The sequence below is a fragment of the Parambassis ranga genome, chromosome 1 (assembly GCF_900634625.1).
Source record: "Parambassis ranga chromosome 1, fParRan2.1, whole genome shotgun sequence".
Lineage (NCBI taxonomy): Eukaryota > Metazoa > Chordata > Actinopteri > Ambassidae > Parambassis > Parambassis ranga.
In genome coordinates this window covers 18,431,246-18,450,069 of record NC_041022.1, presented here as the reverse complement: position 1 = coordinate 18,450,069, position 18,824 = coordinate 18,431,246, and the positions used below count along the sequence as shown (strand labels likewise).

Below are 18,824 nucleotides of genomic sequence, written 5' to 3'. Positions count from 1 at the left end.
GGGAGAGCAAGGAGGGGAGAGGAGGTGGTTTATGGATAGCAAGGAAGAATGTGAAGATTAGAGGATACAGCAATTAGTGAGACAAAACATGGAGACCACGTAACATTTGCATGTGTTTACACTTAAAAGCTTGAATTGTCAGAGTCTTCGTCTCTGTTATCTTGCTGTTCTAATTGTCCCTCTGTATCTCGCCCTGTCTGGCTCTCTGCTTCTCCATCTCTCTAAAGATGTTAATTATTAAGTGTAGTTGTAGTTTATCTGTTGGCTGAGACTCAGATTTCTGACAGAGACTAGAAGCCTACCTAAGGACAGTCATATGTAGAGAGGGTAGATGTAGACAGGGAGGGAGCCGAGCAAAGGCGTTTCACAGAGGAAGTGTATGGAGAGGAAGGGAGAGGCAAAAAAAGGAAAAAAATGCAAGAAGTGATACGGAATGAAGATGTGAAATTATGCCGCACTATATAAAGGAAGAGGGAGAGACAGAGAGCAGGAGGAGCAAAGCGGAGAGGAAAATAATTGGGCCAAAGAGAGGGAAAAAAAGCCTGTAGAGGAAAATGAGAGATGATAGAGGAAAAGGTTGAGTGTGAGCGTAGATAAAGGAAAAGCAATGGAGAGAGCGAAACAGAGAAAAGGACGTTTCATCCCTGATGTTGAATGATGTGCCAGCCGTGGAAATATTCCATCCCATCCATCACTCACACCTTGACCCTGCCCCATCCCTTATTTAACTATGCATGCCTGCGTCCATGTGTAAATGCACGTGTGTGTGTTTTATGGATGTGCATTGTTATTGAAGCTGCTGTAACGTACACAGATGGAACAAGATTATAACGACCCTCCTCAGCTCTGAGGAAAACAGGGATGCTTCAGCAGGAGTTGTGCTGAAGGACGTTGGTTTCTGTTGGCCATGTGTGTGTGTTTACTTTGTGTGTATGTATTAATTGTGTTGTGTTCCAGTCCAGACAGGATGCAAGCGGATTGTGAAACTCAGAAGTCAGTTCCCACGGTGAGATGGGGGTTCCCATGGCAACCATAGCAAAGGGAGGACACTGGATTACCCTCTCTCTCTCTCTCTCTCTCTCTCCTGTGTCTGTCTCTCTCTCTCATTTCTCTCTCTCGCTCTGTCTCAAGGGTGATAAAGGATTGTACTCTCATTAATTTTTCCGCCCTCTCGAGAGCAAAGTGTCCGGGAAGGGGACTCTGTGTGTGTGTGTACCCTGTGTCTCTGTGTGTGTGTGTGTGTGTGTGTGTGCGCACATGTGTCTGTGTGTATGTGTCCATGTGCATGCTTCAGGCTTTGTTATGTATGCGTCCTTGGCTCTTGAATACATTCCTGTCAGCCATTCAGCAGTTTTCACATTTGTGCTCAAGTGTGTGTGTGTGTCCATGATTGCACAAACCCAACACAATATTTCTTTTAACTTTCTACTTCAGACTGTTTCCTCTTTTATACCTCTCCGCTTTTCACTTCTGATTCATGCTCCCAGTTCCAGTGTGACAGCTAGCAAAGCAGCACAGATGCTCAAACACACACCATACACAGGTTTACACTTAAACTGACTTCAAATGTCATACAGACCGTTTCATGGTAGCTGTCTGGTTTCTGTAGTGAATTTTAAAAATGTCAAAATGTCTTGTCAGGAGCTGTGCTCGTAAATCAAGGTTGACACATTTAAGCTTATTATTGCAAGTTCCTGCCCTTATAAGCAATGTTTCTTCTTCGGTTAGTATATTCAGCTATGTGCTTGTAATTTTGATTTTAAGCTGAGGCACAGAATTCATGCTCATGCAAACCTCAGTCAGATATTTTGTAAGTTTATTCTGTGAGCGTTTTGTATAATGCAAGACGGACCTTCAACTTTGACTAGTCATTTTCCTCAGGGTTGCCACAGACATATTACTGTTGGCTGGATACCTAGGGGTGACAGACTAAAGGAAAAACTTGAATAAATGAGTAGAGAAAGAATGAGATAATGAATGCAGATGATTCCACTTAGGGCACAAGAGGTCACTGAACGGTTTGATGAGTATGAAAATTATGTGAATTATATGCTATGGCCCTCACAGTCACCAGACCTTAATGAGCACACGCTCTACCCTCACAAACACACCACATGAACTCAAGTGCTTACAAGAATGTTACCTATCTTTCCAGAGACTTAGCGCTATAGTGCAATACTGTAGTCTAGCTGGTGTAGAAGCAAAGTCGCATCATCCTGATTAAGTCCATCATCGCCTGGTAGATCCTTTTGTTTTACAGTCTGGTTTCTGTGGAAGTATTCCTGTGCTCCTGCGCTGGTACTGATGGGGTGTTTTGTTAACAAGGAAATACTGGTTTGCATTAGGTGAAGGCTAGAGCGTCCATAGAATAAAGAGATGGAGGAAGCTGCAGGAGTATGGTGGAGCATCTAACCAAGAAATGATCCTGTTGACAGAATACTGTATAATACTACCAGCTGTAGAAAATTCTAAGCTCGTGCTTAGAGAAGATTCAATGCAGGAGTCAATTGATTTGGTGGAGTAAATGTAACAGGTATCTGTTATATGACTGTTTTATAGTACAAATACAAATCTTTCTAAGAGCATTAAGGAAGCATCGGTAAAACCATCAGTAATCCATGACACAGTGTGGACCTAGATTGGCCTTTCTATCACTGAAAGATTACTCTGGTCAGATTAGGTTAGCTCCTTTTCAGTGTCATATTCAGTGACCCATCAATAACAAGTTTACTTGTATATGATATACTGTATACAACTGTGTGTACCACCGGAAGGAGGAGAGTACATTCATGTGCTGTAGCTTTAAGTCTGTGTGTATGGTTTGTGTGCTTTTTTCCCCTTTACATTATCACCTATATGCAGTTCCATGAAGCATAACACACAGTCAACACAGCCAGGACGTACAACTCTTTTTTGTTTCTTATCAACACCCTATAATACAGGACTCTGAGTAAAAGTGAAGTGGGCTGAGCAAACAGCGTTCTCTTATTTTCCTTCTTGTTTTCATTGTGACAATTACAAGCTCTGTGAAATCAGCTAATAATGAGTTTTGTCTCTGTAATCAATGTTTAACCTCTGCTGTGGTGTGTACCCTTAACCTCATGTCACATGGTTTGAGCGCGTGAGCATTTTGGCCATCCTGCTGAACTGTGTGACCCTAGGGATGTTCCAGCCATGTGACCACACCCCCTTCCTGCTGCAGGTAAAGCACACAATCAATCTGAAATTACAAGCTAATTATGTTGTTGCTATGAGACTTCATTAACAAGGGTCTGAAAAGTTTTTGCTGTCTTTTTTTAATCAGTTAATTCTAATCCTCTGGGTGTGTGTGTGTGTGTCTGTGTGTGCAGGCTCTGGATGATGGGATCTTTGTGTTTTTTGCTGGGGAAATGTTGGTGAAGATGGTGGCTCTCGGGGTCATAGGTCATAATGGTTACCTAGGAGACACATGGAACAGATTGGACTTCTTCATTGTTTTAGTGGGGTGAGTGTTTGACAGAGTCACACACACATGCAGTCATACGAACACGCCTGTGACATTAAATATGAGCCAAAAGTGTGTATGTGTGTGTTTTGTGTAAAGCTTAGACACTTGTTTAATGCCAGTTAAATGTCAAGCGTGTGTGTGCGCGTGCTTACTGGTGGAAGTGTGTGTGTACGTGTGTGTGAAAGCTTTACAGAATGACAATCGCATCATTCGGCCCTCTGAGACACAGACCTCGGTGATTGGTAGTTAAAAGGCTATGTATCCGAGAGACTGTGTTCGCCTGGATTCCCTATAGACGCTCAGGGTTTGCCAAGGTCGGGCTGATCAGGATGCCTCTGACACGGTGGTGGCTTTCCCTCTCTGCAGAATGCTGGAGTACTCACTGGAAGGACACAACGTCAGCCTATCAGCTATCAGGACCGTTCGGGTTCTCCGCCCATTGCGAGCCATCAACAGAGTTCCCAGTGAGTTTTTTCCCCCTTCCAACATGCAGCTCACACATCTGTTTCATTGTGTTGACTGTGCACTGAGTGCTGATTTTCAAGTTTGTTCATGTTTAAACTCGGTTACCAGAGCAAGAGTTTTGTGACTTTATGGCAATGTAGCAGGCCATAACTCAAGTCCAACTGATCATCTGCTTAACTTACAGTTGGTCAGACAGAGAGAAAGCAGCCAGAAACAAGCAAGAAGTAAAGATGGCTGCAGTGCAGGCCTGGCAGAGTATCAGCAGAAAGCCTACCAAATGCCTGCAGCCCTTTGTCTGTGACTTCAGGAAGCTTCTGACTGAACAAAATATTCAAAGTGATGATGATGCAAGACTTGCTTAAGTTTCTGATAACTTGTCCAATCAACTCTGTGTTTCCATTAATTGGATCATCATCAAAAAGGCCTTCAATTCCGGCCCCGTTCATCTGATGTGGAAACACCCTCAGCTGAAAGTCAGGAACCTCATTAGTCTCAGTCAAGACAATGAAAAATGTGTCACTGTCCTTGTACTCTCTGACTACACTGTAAATTCGACTTAATTTCTTTTACTTCTACAGCCACGCATCGGTTAACAGCAGCAGTTCTCCTTTTGATGGATGCATATGTAAACAAATCAGGACACAATGAGCAAAGTCATGGAAATCATTGTGATGCTTGTGTTGTTCTTAACAGCTGACTGCACCGCAAATGGCCAGCCAACATTATGTTTTTGTTTTACTACACACTGTGACCTTGGGCACAACTCCTCTTGTAAAATCTAAGAGTGGGTTTTAAGTGGCTAGAAGAGCAGAAGGAGTGAGGAGGAAGATTTGGTCTGCGTGCTCTACAGCAGAGTGGAGTGGAGGCTAATTATCAGTGTTTGAACTCCAATTATTTGCTATTCAACTAATTTCACTGCTTCAGTTTTGTGCAGAACACACTGAGAGATTTATCTCGGGCCAACCTTTCGTATGGCTGACATTAGTTTTCCTTCCAGGCAGATTGGTGCTTGAATGAGTGTGTGTGTGTGTGGTTGCGGTGTTCATGCTGTGTGTGTTTTCGGTAGGTATGCGCATCCTGGTGACCCTCCTTCTAGACACGCTTCCTATGCTGGGCAATGTGCTGGCGCTCTGCTTTTTTGTCTTCTTCATCTTTGGCATTGTTGGCGTACAGCTGTGGGCGGGGCTTCTGAGGAACCGCTGTTTCATCGGAGAGGATGTCAAGATGTGAGTTACTATAGTAACAGGCGGATGTCACAAATAGGGATGTACTGGCCTCATTACTTTGAATCCTGTGTCAAAGTTTGCTCACAAGTGATTCGATTCTTTCACCCAGCTATTATTTCTAAGTGGGGATCAATATCACAGATAGTCTGATCTTGTTTGTTCTCTAATCAGCTCTGTCTTAGAGGCAGCAAACGTGACTCCTGCTGGACCCTTTAAGCATCACAGATCACAAATCAAAGGATTAAGGAGGCTAAATGAATTTAGTGTGTCGTTATTCAGGGGCTGACTCTTAGTGGCTGTTTCCGCTGGAAGCCTTCTGAGTTTCCCCATCCTTCTGTCCTGTCTCTCCCACATGATCCCTCACGTCATGCTGTCTGACTGATCCTGTTCTGCCGTACCATCACTCACACTCCTGCTCATATGTTCACATGTTCACAAACCTGTTCTCCGACCTGTTTATCTGACCCACTAATCGATGACAGCACTGTGCTGGTGTACTAGATACAGGATCAGCAGTTTGCTTTATGCTTTATGAATGTGCACTTATGACTGTAACTAAAAACTTACAACAACTTATTTACATAAAACTTTAAAAAGTTGGGAGAATAAAAATCAGAGTGCAATGATTTGCAAGCTATTTATATGTAATTTAATTCAAATAATAAAAGCGAGAAGTTGTATTGATGGCAGCATCATGTTCCAAACAAAGTCAGAACAGGAGCAACAAAAGATGGAATAAATTAAATACAAAACACCCTAAGTGAAATACTAAACACAAAATAAGACCAGCTGAGAGAAGCCGAGGCTTTCAGAAGTAGATGGGAGTAAAGTTTTGCGTGGGAAAATACTTCAACAATACATCATAAATAATATTATCAAGAATTCAAAAAAATCACATGGATCTCTGAACACAGCCTACAAGGCTGTTAACAAATACGGTTCTGTGGACCTTCAGGCAGTACTGCAATAAAAACAGATCTGTAGCAGGCTCAATGATAGCACAGAAAACTCTGCAGCTTTCTCTGATTAAAAAAAAAAGATTCAATGGTCTAATCCAACCAATATGATGACACAATGCAGAATGATACAGAATCCAGAGGTTTTAGAGCTCTTGTGCTGGTGGCAGATCTTTCAGAGAGCAGCTGAGATCTCACATCAAGCAGCAATGACAAAATATTTATTCTTACTATAGACACTTGTAAATTATTCTTACGTTTACAGTAAGCTAAAAGAAGAGATCATGCTGCGGAGCAGTAAACATGCACCTGTCCTATTTAAGTGTGTGTGTTGCAAACATCAAATTCTGAGTCAGTATTTTTCAGTTAACAATAATGTACCTGATTGCATTTACATTTTAAACTGTCACAGTTTTTTGTGCAATCTTAGTGTCCTGTTAATAAGAAACTTAAATGTATAGTAGCTTCCAGCGCAGTGCTGCCATGACTCAGAGGCAGCATCCTGGGCTCACAGCTGTATCAGTGAAGCCCTGTCATTCTGTTCTGGGCTTCTGCTCCACTCATGTACGATCACATTTGCTTCCTGCACCGCAGCTCTAAACCAACCCTTTTCAACGTTTTGTGTTCAGTGTAGCAATTTAGTTTTTTTTCTGCTTCATAAACAACAAAATGACCTTCCCTAATAAGTAGTGAGGCGGCAGCACTCCCCTGCGACCCCTCTCTACACCACTGATGATTGATTGCTTATCTCTCCACTGCAACCTCCCCCTCTTTCACTCCTTTCACTTCATCTGTATTTTCCCTCTGTGGTTCCTCGTTTCCTCCTTCAGCACTCTTGTGTATTCCATGCTGTCTGTTTTTTTTTTAAACAGACCTTTAGTCTAAACAAAAGGTCGCTAAATGATTTATCTTTCTGAAAATCATTTACTTGAATCTATCCAGAAACTCAGTCCAGTCCAGCTTTTGAGTTGGCTCTGTGAGTTGTAGTCTAAATTTTAACTCATCCAAAATTAGTTTGATGCAATTAAAAATGCATGAATGAACCATGGTGGGTCACATGCTTCCTCTTATTCCTTTACGTACTTAATCCTGTTATCATAAAAAGCCACTAGTGTGCTAAATACTGTATCCAATTAATCTGCAGCAGAAACAAAAACAAGGACCCTGTTGTGCTTTAGTTTAAGTTAGATTAGCTAAAAAACTACTCTGGCCCATCTTTGAAAAAATAATGGAATATGTTGACCCTATTTAGTGTTAAGTGTTCCTTCATTAACATTTTACCCCTGTTCTCCAGGAGATATAACATTTCCTTCCTGAATGGCTATTATCGGCCTGATGGCACAGAGGACCACCCCTTCATCTGCTCCACGGAAAGAGAGAACGGAATGCTTCGGTGTTCAGATGTGCCTCGTCGCCGTGTAGGGAGGACTTCCTGCTTCCTGGGTGCTGATGAGGTTCAGCCAGAGAGGGGACTAGGCGTTGATGAGCCAGTGTCCTGTGTGAACTGGTATCAGTATTACAATGAGTGTCGGGCTGGTGAATTAAACCCACACAAAGGAGCTATTAACTTTGATAACATTGGATATGCATGGATCGCTATTTTTCAGGTAAATATTTGTGGGATTTACATACAAGAATTCTACTGATGAACATGGACTAATCACCACTGCGATGATGGCCCGGTGTGTGTGTGTTTTGATGCAGGTAATCACTCTTGAAGGTTGGGTGGACATCATGTACTATGTCATGGATGCACATTCTTTTTACAACTTCATCTACTTCATTTTCCTCATTATAGTAAGTACACACACTCACACACTCACCTGAAAAGTTACACTTGTGTATTGTGTAGTGTGTGTAATGTGTGTATTATCCTTACCAGGTGGGCTCTTTCTTCATGATCAACTTGTGCTTGGTCGTCATAGCAACCCAGTTTTCTGAAACCAAGCAGAGAGAACACGCCTTAATGAAATCGGAGCAGCATGCGCGGCAGCTCCACCAGTCAGCTTCCACGCTGGCCAGTGACAGTCAACCAGGAAGCTGCTATGAGGAGATCATCCGCTACCTGGCGCACCTGAGCCGTAAAGGGTGGCGGCGACTGCACCGTTACTACGCTCAGGCACGCACACACTTCCACTGTGTGTGTGTGTGCCGAAGAGACCAAGGCTCTGGATCTGCCAGAGTGAGCGGAGCCGGAGAGATGAATGGACTTGCCCACCGGCACTCAGGCCACGCCCCCAATGACTTGTCCCACCTTCATCAGCTTTATCATCATCGTCACCAGCATCATCAACAGCATCCCCAGCAGCCTCAATCGGAGCCTGCTGTTAGTAATGGAGGGAATGGTTTTAATTATCCCTTCATATCGCCCCTCTTCAGTCACCTGGAGGCAAAGGGCCACGACCAGAAGAGACTGGTTGCCACAGAGACCGTCAACAGGCTGCCACAGCTGGTGCTGGAGCATGGTGAGAATGAAGGGGCGTGTTTGTGAGGGTGTGAATGCACCCAAGGTCCCAGCTTCACACCCTGGGCTTTACAGGGGCAGAGGCACAGATTTTGAAACATCCCCCCATCATACTATCAATAGTGATGAAAAAAGCTTTAATCTACCTCTGTGGTTAAACATATTTCTTTTTTAAATCAGGAAAAATTAGATAAACCACATTACAAAAGCTTCTCAGTAGCCAAGCACGATGCAAGAAGGCAGCACAGACATGTCTCTTCTACAAGATCACACCCAAGTGTCTTGGGTAATAATGTGATGTAATGTATTAAATTGGATTCATTGTATGATTAACAATTCCAGAACCAGCTAGGCTACATCCCTCACATCAGCATAGTTTGGAAAGAAATACCAGCACAATACTCAAATCAAACCCATAGAGTATTCAAGCCTAAAGGCTGAAATGTCTCCAGACAATTGATCCAAAGTCGTTCTCTCTGACCTAACTTTATTTAATCTACATCTCCTCTGTGCAGCCTAACAGATGGATTCCCTGAAAGCTCGGGATGCTAATATTCATGAAAACGAGTTGAAACAGGATATTGAAAAATGTTTTATACTTCTTTTATATTACATGTAAAAAAAGAAAAGAAGCACTGAACCTTGAACTTGTGAAACCATGTGTTTGTATTGTGTCATAGCACTGAGCACAGTTCTCTGAGAGTTGTTTAAAGCATTATAAAAATTCATAAAAACGCTAGTGTATTAATAGCAGCACATATTCATAGAGACAATGTCATTATCCTGAATGAAGCTTAAACCTTCTAACTGCCGAGGTAGAAGAAATATAAATTATACAATCAACATCAAAGCAGTAGATGCAGAGATATCCTGACTTTTAATTCCTAGCATGAGTCATAGCTTTAAAACAAAGGTTGTCTAAATCTTTTGTTCGAAGAGGGGCACTGGAAAAGCAAGGAGAGTATAAACATACAAAGTGTAAACGAACACGACATGTATGGTCATGTCTGCATTCAGTGAGTCTCTGATGAGTCTCTCAACTAGGGTCTAACACACTCTTCAATGGCCCAACATTGTCTAATACACATCCATCAGTTTGATGTGTAACTGTCCCTACAGGGAAAATACTTATCACATGTTTATACAAATCAGGAAGTGTAACTGGGATGCTTCCTGCTTAACAAAAACATGTGTAGAAATTATTCAGTGTGTGGTTACATGTGTTAATGCCGCAGCTTTAGATAAGTGTGTTTTCTGTATATGGAGTAAAGGCAGTCATTTTTTCAGCAAGGGTGTCTTTGCGGCCACATTATCTATAGACACACACCACAGAATGACTATATTGGATTCACTATATCAGTCTCCAGTGAAACATGAATTTGTTGTAATTGTGATGACAAGTGAACTGCTCGTGCCAGATTAGTATTTGTTGTTATGTCATTGGAGCATTCCTCCCGAGCGGCTTGCTAATGAATTCTGCAGAAATCATAGCCCCCCCCACCCCTAAAACACACACACACACACACACATGCACATCCCTGTTCTAATAAAAGAGCTCTCCCTCTGCACAAAAGCCTCCCAACTCTGCACAGTGGTTTCCATGTTATTGAATTTCTGTCTGAGAAATGAAGAGACGCTCCTCTTCTTTACTGAACAGAGAATGCTGTATTAAATGAATGACTACATGGGTGCAACATACACAATCAGCTGTTTCTCTGCCCCGGTGGATGTATGACTTATGTGGACCATGTCTGTCTCATCTTCTCTCTGATGTCTGTGCAGGTGGGAGTGCTGGGCATCCTGCATTACCGTTGCCAGGTGAAGTCCCCGGAGAGTCGTCAGTATGCCCGTACTGCATCTACTACAACCAACTCAGTGACAACGAAAATGCTAACGAGCACCCTGAAGACCTGCAACGCGGGTACAGCAATTCATGCCATGGCAACAGCCCATGTCATAGTAACAGCCCATGCCACTGTAGCAGCCCCTGCCGCCGTGATGCACAGGTGTCTGAGCCAAAGAAGAGGCTGTGGAAGCGCTGCTGGGCGGGACTTCAGATTAAACTGGAACTTATTGTTGGCAGCAGATACTTCAACAGAGGAATCATGATTGCCATCCTTATTAACACACTGTCGATGGGCATAGAGTACCACGAACAGGTGAGTTTGTGAGAGAGGCTGTGTGAGGACAAGCATTCCACTTGCAGTTTGATTGAAAACTGATGTGCTAATCACAATGTGTGGTGGAGTCAATAAACTTACCCTCCAATCAACACTTACAGCACCAAGCATATGGGATCAGGAAGTATGTGTGTGTGTTTGTGTGTGTGTGTGTGTGTGCACGCATGTGTGTACGTGGGTGTGTGCAGGCATGTATCAGGAGATGGAGAAACTCATAAGACCTGAAGTGTTAATTAAAGCGTGACCCTGGGACAGAGAAGAGAGAGAGAGAGAGAGAGAGAGAGTGAGTGGAGGAGTGAGGTGGAGGAGGAGGACAGATCTGACACTGTGATTGGCTGAAAGGCAGGGCAGACTGTAGAAGAAGAGGGAAGATTGCATTTAGCCAATTTCCTGAACAATATGACCGATGTTGATGGTCTTGAATAATGGCTGCCCTTGTGATCAAAACCTCGCTGAAGATAAAAATGAAGATGAATATAACAAGAAATAAATGTGAGGCTAACGTTATCGTTCTCCTGCAGACATACAGCAGGAGCCATACAGTTTCATCGGGTAATATTCCATCATTTCAATCAACGTGACCAGCGCAGTTCAGTCGGAAGGACCTCAGAGACTTTTTGGTCTCTGGAGAGTAGCTTGGTGTCAGACAGATGTCAATGAGCATGCTCAGAGACGCGGTTACTTGTTTACACTTTGTTGGTTTGACAAGCTGAGAGAAATAAACCACAGTGTTCACTGTGATGAAGGTGCACCATCCTCTGCTGTGATGTAGGGCTTTCCTGTCAAATGGAGTTACAAGCTGGATTAGACTTAATTTAGCAGACAGTAGACTACTTGGTATTAGGACTTGTATAATCTTTTGTTGATGCTGGCTTTAATTTCTGATTGTTCGATGTGTCAAAAATCCTGGAAAATCTTGTTTTGAAGCTGCTTAAACTGGACTAGGACAGAAAAAATTCCTACACGTGTCATCAGATTATAACTACAGAATAATAATTAAAAGGATTAATAATCATGGAATATGGAGCAAAAGGACAACATTAAAGTTGTTTTGTGAGCTGACATATACAGTTATGTGACTTAAGAACGTCCTTGATAAATGTTGCCATTTGTCCAGCCTTAGCAATCATTCTTTAATAAAAGGCATGTTATTCCTCTATGAAAAGTGCAGCACTGGCACCAGAGGCTGGCATTAAGCTGCGCTTAGACAGAAATGACTTCTTAGAGGCATTTTGCATAATTGTCCAGCAGTCTCTGACATCTGCCTGCTGACATCTTTGACCAGCCTTCCTTCTTTCATTTGTGGTTCAAGTTTTTTTTTTTAGTACTAACATTTCACATCCAGCCACACAAATCTGGACTCCCCCTATAGTTCATCACATAACCTTCCTTCTCTCCTTTTAACTCATTCCTTGGCGGAGCTGTTCATCTGCTCCTGTCTCATTATCCTGTTAAAATGTCTACTTCCAGTTGAACCTCAATGACTTCACATTATCTTCAAGCACTCTTTGATGTGGAGCAGGATTTAGAGTTGAATAAGCTGCCCAGTCCTTGTGAAGTGAAGCCCTCACCATTACATTTCCACTACCATGCTTCGCTGTGGGTACGAAGGTCTTGGGATGCAAATCTTCTTTGATTCTTTGATCCTCGGTGCAGTTTGGTTCATGTTCTTGTTGGACAGAAAAGGTTTTATCCTGACACGCCTTCCATGTGATTAGTACAATATATTGATTGCCATGGACAGTGGAAGAGTCAGTTGATTTTGATGTGTTATTAGTGTAGCATTAGTATTAGTATTATTATAGTATTATTTTATATCATACAGTCTGCTTCTGGGCTAAACTCGCTGAGCTGGACAGCTCTGGACTTTGCTCCTCTTAGCAATCTGCACTGCTGTTCTCACTCATGAGTCATTGGAGTATCTAAGTTGGAGTATTTTCATAATCCTTTATAGACTCATATGCTATTCATAACCTTATGAATAGCATTGATTTGAGGGTAAATGCAGGGCCAGTCCTACTGTATCCATGTGACTGATTTGCCCTTCTATTTATTTAAATGATCACAATGACCATGAAAAAGACAACTCGTATGTGCTGTTTGTTTAATTATATCATCTTTATTTGTCAGAAGACACTGTTTTAATGCTGTTTACAGCTGAGATATCCTATGTCACACGGCTGTATGTCCAGGACCTCTAACAGTATAGTTAAAACCTTCCTGTTTGCAGACATACAAAGACACCTTGTAGCCAACATAAACAATGTAATCCAATTAACCACAGCCAATCTGACTTTTTGCCTGAAATGTCCACATTTTGGGAACATCTAAAAAAAGGGCCACAAGCTTTTGATCATCTTTCCATGAATTTTAGTTTGGCTCACCTGTGTAACAAATTGTAGGTTTGCAGTCTGAATAATTTAAAGTTAAACCCAAACCCTCTTTCTCTTCCTGTGCAGCTCACCGTTTGAGAACTAGTGCTTTAAGTAATATCAATAAGATTAATAATCTAAATGCATTCATTATGCAGTGAAAGTTTTAATAGGGAGAAATCTGCACTTCAGTCCACATGGGCCCACACAGGAACCTTGAATAACATTGTAGGAGTTTCTTACAGGTTCAGTCTGCAGCTCTTTACACTATCTGTCTGTGTCGGTTTATTTGTTCATTTTTCTCTGAGTCCGTCTCTGTACATCAATCTCTCCCTCTTTTCTCTCCACAAACACTGCACCTCTTCAGCCGCAGGAGCTGACAGATATTTTGGAGATCAGTAACATGGTGTTCACTAGTCTCTTCAGTCTGGAGATGCTGCTGAAGCTGCTGGCTCTCGGCCTGTTTGGCTACATCAAGAACCCGTACAACGGCTTTGACAGCATCATTGTCATCATCAGGTGGGGCTCTGAGCGAGGAATCTTTGTTTGTATGTTTAGCCTAGAATGGGTATTGTGCCATTGTATATTCTTCTTATCGCAGGTAAATCCTTATGATCCTCAGCACACAGCTCTGCACAGCAGGGCTACACCAACTGTCACAGTGACGCCGCTGGTTCTGGCAGCAGAGCCAAGTGGGTGCACTCATAGGCCAATCCATTATGTAGTACTACAAGCTAAATTATATATCTGTGTTTGAAGGCCTTGCTTGTTTACTGTGCCAGTTCACACAGCTCTCCTTATTGGCAGCTGAACTGTAAACAGCACTGACCTGTGTCGTTCACATTAAAAAGAAGGATCCCACACTTTTCCTACCCTGCATGACTTCTGTGGTTCACACTAGATAATGATTCCTTTATGCGTGAAGGTGAATTTAACTGTGTGCTTATAATCTGCTTTTGTGTGTGTGTGTTGCTCAGTGTATGGGAGATTGTGGGTGAGGCTGAGGGAGGCTTGTCAGTGCTGCGTACCTTCCGTCTACTGAGAGTTTTGAAGCTGGTGCGGTTCCTTCCTGCCCTGAGGAGGCAGCTGGTGGTGCTGATGAAGACCATGGACAATGTGGCCACATTCTGCATGCTGCTGATGCTCTTTATATTCATATTCAGGTATATATATATATATATATATGTTTTTTATTTTGTAAGCACTGCAGGCTCACAGGCTGTAATTGTGCTGGTTCTTTTTCTGCCTCTGTTATTGGACATTATCACCTTTCACACAAACACAATTATTCACACAGGCAGCGTCACTACATCATGTTGCATTGTATCTATATTAAATTGCCATGTAATGAAAGTGTTTTCTCATTGTTTTGTGTGTGTGTGTGTGTGCTGCAGTATCTTAGGGATGCATCTGTTTGGCTGTAAATTCGGCTTGCGACAAGACAGCGGAGACACTCTACCTGACAGAAAAAACTTTGACTCTCTGCTCTGGGCGACTGTCACTGTTTTTCAGGTTAGACACTGACATGCACACTCTTTCTTTCCCTCCCTCTCTCTCTCTCTCTCTCTCTCTCTCTCTCTCTCTCTCACACACACACACACACGTACAGAGAAACGTACAGAGAGCACAAACATATCAACAGTATTTGATTCGGAGGACTTTCCTTGTTGATGAATTTCTATTAAATGTAATTTTTAAATTACCAGTGATGAGATTTAAGGAGCAGCTGCTGCTGTCACCAGCGGTAGCCGCAGCAATCTTCTCCATTATTTCATTTGCTCCAATTTGTGAGTGTTCACGCTCAATTTTACAACAAAATATAAAAACTCTCCCTGTGGGCAGGTAAGGTACGCTTCCCGAGCAGAGGGAGAGGGCGGGTAATAAAACACGTACTCCACAGGAGCTCATTTAACCCTGATGAGCATCATTACTGTTCAACTGACAATGAGATATTAAAGGAGGAACACAATCATAGTTTGCATTTCAGGTGGTGTCTGACAGTGTGCTGCTAACGCCTCACATCTCCTCTGATCTGCAGATCCTCACCCAGGAGGACTGGAACGCAGTGCTCTATAATGGCATGGCCTCCACCACACCGCTGGCTGCCCTCTATTTCGTCGCTCTCATGACCTTTGGCAACTACGTCCTCTTCAACTTGCTTGTAGCCATTTTGGTTGAGGGCTTTCAGGCTGAAGTAAGGGCAAAGATGCTGTTTTCATTTGAGCTACTTAGAGAAAGACTAATTGAGTTGTGTTGCACTGATGATACCAGAGCTGCCTACAAGAGAATAATCTCCACCATCCTGCTTGTGTTTCCCTCTCTCTCTCCCTCTCTCTCTCTTTATCCATCTCTCATTTGTTCCCTCTTCCTCTATAGCTCTTTTCCTATCCCCTCTTCCTCTATCTTTCTTTCTCGCTGACACACATGCACGCACACAATACACTCTGGGGTAGGGATGTGTTTGATATCGCCTGCCATTCACAGCTGGTGAGCTTTTGTTGTTTAGTTTTCATCTTTTATCTCCAGCATCACAGAGCAGTTCTCTCTCTCTCTCTCTCTCTCACACTCTTACTCACACACACAAACACACACACACATACACATATATATAGATACCCTTTTGCCAAAGCCGTCTGCCTCCATCTTTCTGGCGTGAATTTTAATTCAATTCAGTAAAGCTTTATTGGCGTGACTACAGGAGATCGCTGCCAAAGCCATGAACATAACTCAACTAGAGAACACTGGAGATTCCCTCCGCCCGTCTGCCGCCCTCTCTTTGTCTCTCAGTCTTTCCCTCTCCTCTAGCTCATGTTTTTTCTCTTTTTACAACAGTCAACAGACAGTGAGGGAAGGAATGTGATGATGACAATAAAGATTATGATGATAGTGGTGATCCTAGTGTGTATGTGTGTGTGTGTGTGTTTTTAGGGTGATGCCAACAGATCTGAGGCCGATGACGAGAGACAGTCACTGTGTTATGAGGACGAGGAGAAGCTGAGGGAGCTGTATGCTGCAGGTACAAACTGACTGGATGAACATGATTATAAAAACCCTTAGTTTAAAGTTCCTAATACTTTTTAAAGAGTGAACGAACAAAATCAGTCATAATCTAAATTTTGATAAAAAGGCATCTCCATGAATAGTTTTCCTGTTGAGAGCAAGGACGTCAGGTGTTGTCATGTTCTTATCTCTCCCCTCCTTCCATGATGCTTCTGTACGTTTTTAATGAAATTCTTGCTGTTGAAGTTTCCTTAGCATAAATCATACTCAGCTTTTTTTGTCTTTCTTTGAACCTAAAATATCTCGACATCTGTGGGAGCTGCTGACAAGTCTCACTCACGTTCTAGCTACTGATCACACATGCTGCTCATCTCACTTAAGTATCGTGGATTGATGGGGGGTTTTTTGAGACTATGTAGTTACATGGGGGTCCCCTTGTAAAAAGTGATATTTTGCATGTGGATTAATCTTCCATCTGCTCTGTCTCTCCTGCTATTTCTGATCTTTCCATTTAGTCCAACATTCCACTGTATAAACCTGAAGATATTTCTGCCTTTGAAATACCATCTTATTTTAAGTTTGTACTGCAGGCCAGTCTAAACGCTCTGACCTAACCTGGCCAAGATGTGACGGGGTCTGATTAAAATTCATGTGCTGCATTTACAGGCAGGTGCAGGAATTCCATTTTTTTAGGATTAAGGAGCCCATTTTCATTTCAGTTAATTGGCATTCTCCCTGGCAGAACAGAAAATTGGTTCCACTATTCTCTTATTTAATGACAAGACTCTAACCTATGAGTGTTTTAATAACTGTTGACATTACTTTTTTGTCTTAATTTGTACCTACAGCCCCAAATTTGAAAAAAACTAAAAACAAAACAGACTTTTTAACAATAAATGTTGTGTTTGTGCACAGAGCTGAAGATCCAGGCCATGATGCTGAGCCCTAATGGACTCCTGAACCCGAAGGCCTCCATGCCTCGCCCTCCTCCTCCACCTCTGCCAGTCATCACTCACACTGCAGCAACGCCCAGCATTAACTCCAGCCAGTTGCGCCGGGCGAGTGGTGTGTCCATGGACATCAACAGCCTTGAGCAGAGGTCACCGGTGAGCTTTTATATACATCATTACCATGTTAGCTGTGTGTATTAAAAGTTGATTTACAGAGGCCATCAAACAGAGAGAAGGGATAAATCCAGGCTGAATGTGCTTGAAGAAAATACGTTTGACGATGTGGGATTAAGTAAAAAACAGACATTAAGACATGTTTTGGCTGCCATCACTATTTTCTGCATTTGATTATTCAGCTTTTCAAACAGTGTTGCTGATGTTTGACGCTGTCTTCACAGTCTCCATGGGACATGGGACCAGAGAGCCGACGCTCCAGCTGGACCAGTATTGGCCGAGCCCCGAGCCTCCACAGAAAGAGCCAGTCGGGAGAGATGGAGTCCTTGCTGTCCGACACACACACCAGCTCCAACCCCAGCAGCTTGGAGCAGTCTTTGGACCAGTCTGAGTACCTGCAGGTGCCCATGCTCCTCTCCCCCGACTGCAATGGTACCCCATTTCACCTCCCAGAGCACTGCTATGATGAAGCCCCTCTGACGTCACATTACCACAGTGATCAAGAAGAGGAGGAAATAGAGGAGGTGAATATGATGCTGTCCTCCTGTTTCTTTACAAAAACAAGTTAATAATGTTCAAAAGCTTAAAAGCTGTGTCTAATTATCTTGTAAAGGCTAATTTCCAACCTCAGTGGCCTTAGCTTTGAAAGTAATTAATTAGCTGAATATAAATTATGACCAGGGTGAAGGGAAAAAAAAAGAGGTGTGTTGGATTTTGTTGTGCCAGTGCTGGTACAACATGATGTCTCGACAAGATTTACATTTGAATAATTAATAAATAATTGTATTTTCAATTAACAGACATGAGCACTGGTTAATGCTGTCCATTTAAATACATGTATATGATCTAATTATGGAAACAAAATCCACTGGATGAAGTCCTTTTTGTACAATAGGAATTGTTTCATTTGCAAATGTGTGTTTGTGTGTGTTCCTCTTCCAGAGTTTATGTAAGAAGCTGAAGAAAATTCTGGAGCCATATGAGCCTCAGTGGTGCCTGGAGCATGAAGAGTGGTCCCTCTATCTGTTCTCTCCACACAACCGGTAAACACACACACACACACACACACACACACACACACACTGAGCCCCTGTTACTCTCCTGAGTAACCTAGGTGGCCTTAATTCACAGCTAGAGCACCAAGGTTATAGCTAATTATGTGAATAAGACTCACTAGTGTATTTCTCAATTGCATTTAATTAAAACTGAGTGAAAACAAACATGTTATGTGGACAAACATGATGACAGCTCTTTGCTTCCCTCTCTTCAGGTTCAGGGTGTGGTGTCAGAGGGTCATAGGTCACAAGATGTTCGACCATATTGTCCTCCTTTTCATCTTCCTTAATTGCATCACCATTGCACTGGAAAGACCTGACATACAGCCCAGCAGCATGGTAGGTTTCAGTTCATTTTTGTAATTTTCCTATGTAAAGCTTGATAAGAGCTTTACAAATAAAATCTGAACCTGAAACAGCTCTTTAAAGGAGTGAGGAGAGCCTGGATCATCCTCATATCAAAGGAGTAGACACAGACAGAGAGAGAGAGGCTGT

The 18,824-nt window shown here is 42.6% G+C and overlaps 1 protein-coding gene across 1 annotated transcript in view; it reads left to right on the top strand.

Annotated features, from left to right (window-relative positions):
• The window catches only part of LOC114452539 (voltage-dependent T-type calcium channel subunit alpha-1H-like), a 38,407-nt gene that overhangs the window by 6,024 nt on the left and 13,559 nt on the right, over positions 1-18,824 (top strand). The window contains exons 3-19 of the mRNA XM_028431935.1: positions 3,109-3,202; positions 3,351-3,484; positions 3,854-3,951; positions 5,019-5,178; positions 7,429-7,741; positions 7,839-7,931; positions 8,017-8,599; positions 10,381-10,757; positions 13,518-13,669; positions 14,128-14,313; positions 14,545-14,662; positions 15,189-15,344; positions 16,079-16,166; positions 17,066-17,256; positions 17,499-17,798; positions 18,217-18,317; positions 18,545-18,668. Coding sequence (XP_028287736.1) covers positions 3,109-3,202; positions 3,351-3,484; positions 3,854-3,951; positions 5,019-5,178; positions 7,429-7,741; positions 7,839-7,931; positions 8,017-8,599; positions 10,381-10,757; positions 13,518-13,669; positions 14,128-14,313; positions 14,545-14,662; positions 15,189-15,344; positions 16,079-16,166; positions 17,066-17,256; positions 17,499-17,798; positions 18,217-18,317; positions 18,545-18,668 — 3,268 coding nt within the window. The remainder of the gene's footprint in view (positions 1-3,108; positions 3,203-3,350; positions 3,485-3,853; positions 3,952-5,018; positions 5,179-7,428; positions 7,742-7,838; positions 7,932-8,016; positions 8,600-10,380; positions 10,758-13,517; positions 13,670-14,127; positions 14,314-14,544; positions 14,663-15,188; positions 15,345-16,078; positions 16,167-17,065; positions 17,257-17,498; positions 17,799-18,216; positions 18,318-18,544; positions 18,669-18,824) is intronic.